The following is an 11,712-nucleotide window of genomic DNA, read 5'->3' on the forward strand; positions in this document are numbered from 1 at the left end:
AATAACCATTATCCTAACAGCTCGTATTACAATTCGTGTACAAACAATTTGAATGCCATCGATACTAGTATCAAAAGAATAACTATTATATTTGTCTTTAATGGCTAAGATTACACCTCCTCTTCTAGTCCCCAACCTATCCTGTCTATAGATTATATATCTGTTATCTAATATTTCATTGTCATAAACATTACTGGTAAGCCAAGTTTCTGTAATAGCTATTAAATCATAATTATCCGCCAAGACTCCCAAATACAAGTCACATGATTTGTTATTAATACTACGCATATTTTGATAATAAACAGATAAATCATACTCACTAAACATGTCTAATTATGCGAGAGAGCTTGTATATCTGCCATCGAATTCAATGTATTAAATATATACGCGTCTGTCATTGGCTGATTTTCTAAGCTTAATCTTACAAGCCCAGTCTATCCACACAAACTCATAATTATTTTCAAGCTTCACCTTCCTTGCTTCCTTGAACAAGTTTCGCCTGTTACTAGTAAGGTTCGGATTGACATAGATAGGGTTATCAACCTTCAATCCAATATCACGACAGGAAAGATTACGTTTTACCTTTCGTTTTTGAAGGAATGCGTCCCTATCTTGTCTCCGCACAAACTTTACAATTATGCCAGGAATGGAGTTACCTGCTGTAGAACTTAATCTACTAATGATGACTATTCTCTGCATTTTCTTTTAAATTAGCCTTCATTGGGAAAATATATAGTTTATACAATATAAATAATATACACGTATATACGTATAATAAGTGTTTGTAAGTGTAAGCACATGCTACGTTACAATGTACATACAGGGTGAACTTCAAAGATGTGCACATACTTCGGGAAGTGATTAATGACATCAAAAGAAGACAGAAAGTCATCTTGTATTTTGTCGAATTCTGTGTCGTGTACGAGTGACAGTGGTGCCAACTTGGAATCGAAAATCGAATCTTGACAATTGGAACGGAACAGATAGATGTGCACATGCGTTGGGAGGTGATTCATGACATGAAAAGAAGACAAAAAGTACTGTTGCATGTTGTCAAGTTTCTCGTCGTGTACGAGTGACAGGGGTGCCAACTTGGAATCGAAAATCATGCACATACTTCGAAAGACGATTCGTGACATGTAAAGAAGACAAAAAGTTCTCTTGAATGTCAGGAAACACCTCCCGAAGTATGTGCACACTTTTATGTCTCATTCCAATTGTCAGGATTCAATTTTCAATTCCAAGATGGCACCCCTGTTACTCGTACACGACGCGGAATTCCACAACATGCAGCAGGACTTTTTGTCTTGTTTTGATATGCATCATGCAACAGGTCTTTTTTTGATATCACGAATCATCTCCCGAAGTATGTGCAGATATTTTAGGTCCACCCACCATGTATGGAATGCATAACAATAAAAGAACATATTAACAAAAAAGTATGTTTCTATATTCTTTGAACATTATCTATGACCTAAATTTATTTTTTAATGGTATTGAGTGTTTAGCTTCATTATTTCGACTTACATTTTAGTGCCTATTTTACTGCCTATTTTTTTAAAATTTTAGTGCCTATTTGCCTTCCTATTTTACAGGTTTTTAGTGCCTAAACATCCGGTCTCTAGTTATGAGTCTTCAGCGTACATTCCTACGCAAATATGGAAACGTTGCACCTTGTCACCAGAGCAATTTGCCTTGGTTTCGCCAGTTTCTTGTTACTGGTTGTCTGTGTAAAGGGAAAAGCGCGGGGTGACCGCACGTCTCATGGAGCACGTGAAACAAAGCTTTGTGCGCAGCCCACAAAAAAGTCAGCCGTTCTTGAACTTCGCATTCCCTTTCCAACTCCATACAGACATGCAGCAATTCAGTACCCCATACTCCGACATTATGATGATTCACTTTTCCCAACAGGTGGAAAATCGCCTCGTCCCTGAATATCTACATCCCTGTCAAGTCATCATCATCTTCTATAAGTTGTGACACTCGGGTTCAAGATTTGAATTGGAGGGCATATTCATCTGAAGTCAAGTGTTGACACAATTGCCAACGGTAGGAGTTTCAAATGCAAAACCTGCCGCAGAACATCCGACCTTTTCTGTGTAATGTCCAGTTCACGGCTTAGGAACACTTCACATGCTCTAACTCATAAGAACTCTTCTCCTGTATTGCCGCCATCTTGTAGAACGCCGTCACAGACCTGCTATGTACCGTGCACGCGAGCCACGAGGAAGGCTTTTTAAACTTGTTGAGTGTATCTATCTATTCATGTAACACCCATCTTTGCACTTCGTATACTTGTAAATAAACAGTGCTTTGAAACCCGATGAATCATTTAGGCGAACCCTGTATTTAGATTAGAAGAATTAATACTTTGTGTTTTAGCATTTAGATCAGTCATTTCCAACTGGAGCTCTATGACGTCACAGATTTTTGTTTGGATTCTCAGTAAGATTCTCAGACAGTGCAAAAACAAGGCAGACATTCTATCGTTGATAGAAGACAGTGGTGATAAGGAAAGCATAGGCGATGGTTTTGAATGCTCCTGAATTCAAGAGTAATGCAGTGCTGCCAACCTTGTTCTATTCCTCCATCTGTATCGTTAACTTTGGTATAATATTGGTATATAACACTATCTATAAGACATGAATAAATGGAGCTAGAATCAAAAGACAGCAAAAATAAAGAACATGGGCGCCCGAAGGGGAGGGCAAGGTTGAGCCCCCCCTTTAGCTCACGAAAATGTATAATAATATAGCAAACCATGTATGTTAAATACCAGACGTAGTATAGCAATCATGGATATGGGCTCCACTCTAGAAAATTTTCTTCGGGCGCCCCTGATAAAGAATAATCAAAAATTATAAATAATCACCATGATAAAAACGATATTAATAAACATTAATCTTAAATTTAAAGTTTCTAATTAAAGATCCATTTAAAAATGTTTCAAACATTTCCATGTAATAAGCAATAAATTTAAAATGATAGCTACACCAATCTTTAAAATAAACTATTCTATCTTTTTTTCACGATAGAATTTAATTTAATAATCTTAAGTTTTAACAATACTATCCAATTATATCTGTAACAAAATATTCATGAAATTCAAGCAAAGGAATAAAAAATAAAACACTTTCCTAACAATAAACTCTACCGTTTAAAGTACAGGATTTTACTTTACAGGTTTATGCCCAGTACCGTGTTGTGGGGGAGGAGCGAGCGGGGCGACGGCCCCGGGTGCCGAAGTAAAGAGGGCGCAAAATTGGAGCGAAAAAAGGGAAAAAGATAGGAAAAATTACTTGGAATATATGAGGAGCGATTTTTTTCAAAACTCGGTAGACCAAAAAACATTATTTTTTACAGGAATTGCAATTTTGTTATTATTGTACATAACCTCTATCCAGTTATGAAAAAACGCTTATGATTTCTTATGATATACGCATGACACATATCGATATTTGCCAATTTGATTTCACACAAAGGTAGGATACAAATGCCTATGCAATATATAACTGCGTTTCTCAAAATTTCTGCTCTATCGAGTTTTGAAAAACCGTTCCTCATATACTCTCGCCCCGGGCGCTGATTTTCCACCGTATGGCACTGTATATGCCACACTGTTAGGAGTACGTACATGTGTGACATACTACTATATATGCGTCACATTTTCACAGTAAACATTTTTTTTTAAATACATATCCAGTAAGCCTATATAGATAAACAAACAATCTGTTCAACAGATCAGAATGTGCAAAGACAATGAATGAAGCCTTTTCATTAGCAAAAGAATAAAATAAATTAATTAATTTTCTTAATTTTCCTAAACATTATACATGAGTTTCAAGTATGTCATTTCGTTGAGTTTAATGTGATTGATATCTGTCTTATGTTTGAGCAGTACTAGAGCTATATAGAAAAATAAAATGTAAAAGTTAATCATAGTGTTTGGGTATATATACCTAGGTATATCATTAACCATATTATGTACTGTCATATCGCTAGTTTCTTAATAAAACGCTTGGTGAGGATATATACTTCAGTTTCAGTTTTATCTCCACAGATGGCGTGGTTGTACAGCATGAAGTTTTTAGATCCCCAGCATCAAATCACAATTATCTCAAAAACTACGCATGAAAATGTATCTTACCTATATCATTTTGTTAAGCTGAATAACCTCTATTGATTTGCATGTAACTTATCCCACGTCTTTTATAGTTTGGCGTTAATAGCAGAGTAGGATTTAAAATTTTATAAAATATGAAGTGTGTAAGTGTCAATTTCGCATAAGAAAATGTCCGCATTGGCAATAGGCCTATCGCCTGGTTATCGGCTCCATCAAAGTTCCATGACAGATTACAAGTCCTCTAACGTCATGTCTTGCTCCTTGCCTACCCACTTCTAGAGAAAGCCACAAAGTTCCGCGAGAAACTGGTTCTTGGAAAATCCGGTTTTCAGAACCGGTTCCAGACCTGGATCAGAAAAAAACAGTTCCGGAACCGGTTCCAGACCTAGCTCCGAAAACCCGGTTCCCGAACCAAATCCGTTCAGAGCCAAAAACCGGTTCCAGCAGGAACCGATTCCGGTCATCCTTAACTCATATAAGAGATATGGCAGAATGTAACAAAGCAATCAGCAGAAGGTGATTTTTGTGTCAGAAAGGTTTTACATTTTTTATATACATATTTGTGTACAAAAATATTTGTTGGTTGTACAAATACTGAAATTTAGTGCAGTGTGAACACAAAACATGGCTAGTTTTTTTTTCTTTCTGTAGCTGTAATTTTGCCTTTGCATAGCAATGTATTTTGAATTTGTAGGGAATTGAAATTGTCCGTAGATGCATTATTCTGGTAATTTTTAATCGGAAATACTTAAATTCATAGGAAAAGTAAAAGTTACTTGGGTAGTGAAAGCTGGAATTAGTCCAATCTCTTTAATTCAGTAGTGATTTTGTATTACACCATTTGTTTCAGAACTCGTATGAAAAAAATACAATCAGTTGTAGCTTGCACACAAATAAATAACTGTTCGATTACGTTCACACGTTTCTCCTTACTACACGACATCGTACATAAATTCAGAACCGGTTCCGGAACCGGGTCTCAGGAACCATTCTAGACCTGGATTCGAAAACCCGGTTCCGGAACTTGATCTTCTAGCATCGGATCCGTTCAGAGCCGGAAACTGGTTCTACCAGGAACCGGTTCCGGACATGCCTACTCACTACCTGCACGAACTCCAACACAGGAAGTCTATATCCGTACAACTATCCCTACTCTCTTACAGAAAGCATCTATACCGTCTCCGCTGTCGCTACGTTGAACACCGCATTAACGCCGCACACCCGATCCTTCATGAGTTATGAGATCAGATTCCAGCTGTGACACGTTACGCATATTCACCAGTTAGTAACCTTTTTGCACTCCATGAAAATGATCAGGACATTCTTCTCTACAACCCACATAGATGCATTTACAATTACCATCCGCAAATATTCACATAGCTTCATTATTGTACTCCTTTGTTCTCACTAACAGGGCGCAAATTGTCTCAATCCATTCTCATGTATCCCCAGAGCAGCAGATTAACATCCTCGTCTCAGCTAACATCAGTGACCTTATGTTATGTGGACAGCACTTCATTGCTACCACCATATCATATCTCACCGCATTCTTATGTATTAATGACAATAAATTTTTAAAAAATCCTAATACCCACTTCTAATAGCTTCTTACCACACTTAAATTGATATCATTGGCCGAAGAGAAGACGTTACCCTCTCTGGCACGCCCATCTATTGGTGGGAATAAAACTGCTTTATATAGGGGAAACCGGGTATTCACGAACACTTAAGCTTTGATTATAAATAACTCTTTCGTTTTTGAAGATAAAATTAATATTTTTTGTGTATACAAAGCTTGGAGTTTTTCCTCTTTTCTAAAGTGCAGAGGAAAGTCAAAATTAACATTTTTCAACAAATCACTGAGATGTTTTAAGAATGTACCTATGTTCGGGATTGTCCCAATAGTCGAGGTAATCCCGTACATACTGTTTACTTTAAACTTTCCTTTACGAAAGAAGCGAAATGTATTAAAATACATTAAAAATATGCCGTAATTTAATATTTAAATCTTTAATAAGAACTATAATTACAGACATAATTAACAAATATAGCAAATAATAAACATAGCACATTATTCTAATTTAAAAAGCTAATAAGACTTATTACCAAGATATGATCTATTTCCCAAACCAATTTCATTAATTTATTACTTACTTTTCAATAAATATATACATTTTTTTATAATTTATTTCACACCACGGAGCAATCCCGAACCTCTGGGGTAATGGCAAACATTCTGTCTGGCATTTCCCCATGAGACACCATTTTATTGTTAAAGTTGAAACTAGTTGTGACTTCATATAGGCTAGTAAGATTACAAAGGACTAATGCTCAAATATAGGGGAATATATAGCCTCATGTGTAAGAATATAGATAAGATAGGAGCCAACTTAACTTTGCCCACATGGTTGAATCAACGTTATAAGTGAATGGACAAAAACAACAAAATGTTTTCTTCCTGGCAATCCACTCAACTGACTGTCACCAGATTTATGCTACACTTTTCCAGGTCTCTCCGCGTGCAGCAAAATCGTCTGTTTTCTAACAAGCTTATCTGGGCGTAAACTTGAGTGTTCCATGGGCGTCTCTGGCGGGGGGACGAGGGGGACTCGTCCCCCCAATATTTTGAAGTACAAAACATTCAATATTTTATTTTAATTCATTTACTAACGACAGAATAACATAAAAATAATAATATTTATATTTATTTGGAATATAATATTCAGGGTGTGATTATAACAAGAGTTTTTGATGTACCTTAGGGGGTACAAGAAGGTAAGCAGAAAGGTAACAAATGGAATCGAAGATAATAAACAGGTTGGGTTAGGTAGTACCATTTAAATCACTTTCTTTGATGCCCCCCAAATTTTACATGCCAGAGACGCCAGTGGAGTGTTCGGCATTACCTCAGTGTTCGCGAATACCCCGGTTACTCCTCTAAATAATAAAAAAGAACAATTCAAATTATTTGTAAATACATCCTAATATCGGCCAAAATATTACCTCAATTTTTAGTTGTTGGAACATGTGAGTTTTTTCGTTCTAGGTCCTTCCAAAATAGTGGGTTGCTGTTTTAAGTAATACGAATGACTCTGTATGAGGTAGATTTATATTTGCGACAGAGAACGAAATAAGTATTTAACGATATTGGAACTTTATTAAAATCATAATGTAAATTTAATAGGTGATGATAATAGAACAATAGAAAGAAATGCAGAGATCTTATTAAACGCTTGAAGGGACATGGGTTTAGAAGTAAATGCAGAGAAAACTAAATACAGTGAAACCTCTACTAACGGACACCTCTATAAAGCGGACACCTCCCATAACGGACATATTTTGTAATCCCCAAACACTGTAATAGGAAAAAGCATATTGGCAAACCTCTCTAAAGCGGACACTCTCTAGTACGGACACGGGCAGTCTTTCTTGTCTTTTATAGGTATTATTTACCTTCGTATTACGGACACTTTCTCTAGAAACAAGTTGGAATGTGCAGTAAAAATGCACTTTAAGTAATTCATACGTATGTCACCAAGGAAGAACATCTGGGTGTGACAACATTTTGCCTCCTCAACTGTCTGTTCAGCAACCCAGAGGAAGGGTCTCTGTTTCATAACACCCTTATATCCTTTGCTTGCAATCCACTCCCACCCAAAATGCTTCAGAAACAAAAGTGATTGACAGTTGACCACTGTTTGGAATTACACATCATTCTACTGTCCCGCTGGGTGGAATCTCTAACCAAAAGAAGACAAGTTTGGTATTTTTGACCACGGGTACGCATATTGTCTTTAAAAAAATTATTGGACTGCAATTAACTCACGAATTAAAGCAACACACCGAAAACGTAGTAAGTAGCGATAACTGTAAAGTGCAGAGAACTATAACATCTTATTCCCATGTTGTGCCTCGAATTGGATGGCGCAAGATAATGCAGGTACAGTAACATTTTGGTAATATTTATAAATACGTGATTCATGCAAAAATATTTTCTTCTAATTGCATATTACCTTGTTTATTAATTTACGTAAGAAAATACTGAAACCTCTCTAAGGCGGACACCTCTCTATAGCGAACAATTTTTGATTCCCCACGGCTGTCCGCTTTAGAGAGGTTTCACTGTACATGAAAGTGCGTCGAGACCGTATAATACGGCAAATTGTGGATGCGTTAAAATATTAAATAATACTTTTGATAAAGTGGATACTTTCAAATATTTAGGATCAATATTAACAAACGAAAATCATATTCACAAAGAAAATAAATGTCGACTAAAAGCAGGGAATTCGTGTTACTATTCGGTTCAAAATCTCTTGTCGCGAATTCTGTCGAGGAATCTGAAGCTTGAAATATACAAAACGATAATCATGCCTGTTGTTCTGTATGGTTGCGAAACATGGTCGCTTATTCTGAGGGAATAACATAGACTGGAAGTATTTGAGAACAAGATCCTGAGACGAATATTCGGACCCAAGAGGAACGAAAATGGGGAATGGCGGAAACTTCATAACGAGGAAATACATAATTTATATGGTTTACCCAACATTGTTAGGGTCGTCAAGTCTAGGAGGCTTAGGTGGGCGGGTCATGTAGCTAGAATGGAAGAAAGTAGAAACGCTTTCAAAGTCTTGAGTGGAAGACCAATCGAAAAACGACCATTAGGAAGACCTAGGCGCAGATGGGAGGATAGTATTAAGATGGATCTCGCAGAGATAGGAATACAAAGTAGAAAATGGATTCAATTGGCTAAGGATAGAAGTCAGTGGAGAGCTTATTGTGGATATGGCATTAAACTTCCGGGTTCCATACGCCATAGAGTTAGTTAGTTATTAAAATCAGCGTTTCACAGGGGAAAATATTGCGCAAAAAAGGGACTTAGATAAATTGATAGATGACAATATGTTGAAGAAAATAATATGCTGTAGCTGACTGTAAATTGTCATGCGTAGTTTTTGAGAAAATGCAAAAAAATCAGTGTTTTTGTAAACATAAAAAAATGTTGGTGTACGATAACTACGCCACTGAGATGAAAGTGATCCTGAAATAAAAACTAATGAAGCTTGTCATTATGACTCTAAGGGAGCACGGTTGCTCAGTTGTGGAGCACTTACCTCTGATACTTAAGGATCCCAGATTTGATTCCCGGTCAAGTAAATTTCTGATGGACAATATCGTGTGCGATGGGTTTCCTCGGAGTATTCCCGTTTCCTCCCACTTTCTCATTTCACCAAGTCTTCCATTATCATTCATTTGCCTTAATCACCCTTCTCCTTTAGCCTAATGGGCACGTTAAGAGTCTTCATCCCTTCGAAATTAAAATCCCGCTAATTTTATAGTAATTATCTGATATCTTCAAATAGATAAAAAAAAAAGATAATCGAAATGTGGAACAAGAGCGCCCTAGACAATATTATTTTACATGAGAAACCGTTATCACGACCCACTTATCTGCTTTCGATTTCGAGTCATTTTGAAAATCGGCATTTATTTTCGCGTTTATAAACAGCTGAAAACGGAAAACCACTAGGTGACTTGTGATAACGGTACCTCACGCAAAATAATATTGTCTAGGGCGCTCTTGTTCCATATTTCAATTATCTTTTATCTATTTGAAGATATCACATAATTACTGTAAAATTGGCGGTATTTTAATTTCGAAGGGACGAAGACTCTTAAAATAGAAGGTTTTATAATGGCCCTATGGTTATTGAGATATAGCTGAAGATTATAATTATTTCTTAAACTTTAATGATTATTTCAGTGTAATGTTGTCCAAAGTTAACATGTACGAGGGCAACTCAAAAATTATCGTTGCTTAAAGAGAGCATTATTCCGTATCTATGGATTATTTATACTGTGCTCATTTCTCCGCAACATACATTTGTGCTTTCGATCTTCTGTTATTACTTCAGTGTTATCTTCTACAATGACATTCTCAAGCCAGGGCACGGAAAGGCTCGTGAAAAAAAAAAAAGTTTGCCACTTTGTGTGTGGGATTCTGGAAAGAATGCTACCATCTTTCGTCATACTGCCCCAGTGCTTAGTAACAACATAACATTTGTTGAAATGCTAAGTTTCCCTACATTTTATCTCATATTTGTATAATCTCCCTTTTTTTCCGTCCTTAAAAATCCTTTGTTAAATCTGCCTACGCCGCGGGAAATTTCCCTCAAGCTAGTATCACAGTTAGGCAGACGACTGACTATTGACGAAGTGACACATTGTGAGAAAATTAGTTATTTTTTCTGCGTACGAAATCATCCACAACAGACTTGGGTCTCATAAAGTCATTCGTCTTGCTCCTTCCTCGTGCGTAACACTTGTGCGACCATTTTTGAATTTTTGAATCCATTCGTAGACACTCCGTTGCGGCAAGACACAGTTCCCGTATTGTGCCGAAAGCCCTTGACGGATTGCTGCCCTTGGTACACCTTCTAACCACAAAAAACAGATTATTATTCGTTATTCCTCTTTGGAGCAAACTTCTAATGGGGCGGCCATGATCTATCTGCAACAAAAGGAATAATGGAGGAATTAGAATCAAACTTTCGTATAATAGCATGTCCACAACAGCATAATAATAAAATAAACGAGGACAGAGATTAGTATGAATAATGCAAAAAAGTTGTAGCTACATTGGGAATAATTTCTGATTTGCCCTCATATATCAATCGATAAATCACATGGAGCTCAACAAAGGGACATTCTTCAGAGAAAATTCTGATGCATAGTTTTTGAGAAATTCAAAACAAACTTATTTTTATAACGCTAAAATATATGTTCTTGTTGCCAATCTGATGCAATTAATAGTTTCCATTCTACTAAACTAAATTATTTATTTATTTACTGTATAAGAAAAATATGCACTATTTAATATTAGATTATATGTATTGTTCAATTTACCCTAACAGTGACACACACAATATTAACAGTGGCGTAGAATTTTATTTCTAACCTCTACATTACATACAACGTAAAAAAAAAGCATTAATTAATTTCAATTTGTTTCGTTCTCACAGGGTTTGTACAAGATAAAAAATGTGCCAATACCCTTTAATATCCAGTTCCTAAAGAAGATACCAAAAGGCTTAATCAAAGGACCCTACGAAATCCATGGCGAGGGCTATATGGGTCAAAAGCAACTTTTATGTATGAAAGCCTACATAGAAATAGACACTGGCAAGAAATAGCTTCCCGCTGTTTAAGCATTTAAACTTTACAACTTGTTTGACATTTTGTTTTTAGTTCGAATAAAATTTGTTTTACCTTCAATTTACTAATTTATTTATTCTGTTAATAAAATATTCAAACATCCACGTGTAATGTGTACTCCCTCTCCAAGTCGAATTCGAATATTGTGTAATTACCGTTTCAATACGCGTAATAAAGGTATTCCAACCAACTTTGAACAGAAATGCTTCCGATCTGTACGAAACATGACTGACTTAAGAGTATCTCATTTTGGTTAGTACTAATGATATTACAGCGCTATATATCGGCCAGTGGTCACTAGGCCAGTTTGCTTCTGCTGAAAAACTGTTTCCTTGACGTAACCAAATTCTATCGAGCCTGTTTCCTAGAATTTT

General features: G+C 36.3%; 1 protein-coding gene across 1 annotated transcript in view; it reads left to right on the plus strand.

Annotated features, from left to right (window-relative positions):
* The window catches only part of LOC145670557 (ganglioside GM2 activator-like), a 53,131-nt gene extending 41,740 nt beyond the window's left edge, over window positions 1–11,391 (plus strand). Inside the window, exon 4 of the mRNA XM_081739362.1 lies at window positions 11,146–11,391. Coding sequence (XP_081595488.1) covers window positions 11,146–11,316 — 171 coding nt within the window. The 3' untranslated portion in view covers window positions 11,317–11,391. The remainder of the gene's footprint in view (window positions 1–11,145) is intronic.
* Window positions 11,392–11,712: the final 321 nt, after the last annotated feature.

Source organism: Thermobia domestica, chromosome 14 (genome assembly GCF_964235325.1).
Source record: "Thermobia domestica chromosome 14, izTheDome1.hap1.1, whole genome shotgun sequence".
Taxonomy (NCBI): Eukaryota; Metazoa; Arthropoda; class Insecta; order Zygentoma; family Lepismatidae; genus Thermobia; species Thermobia domestica.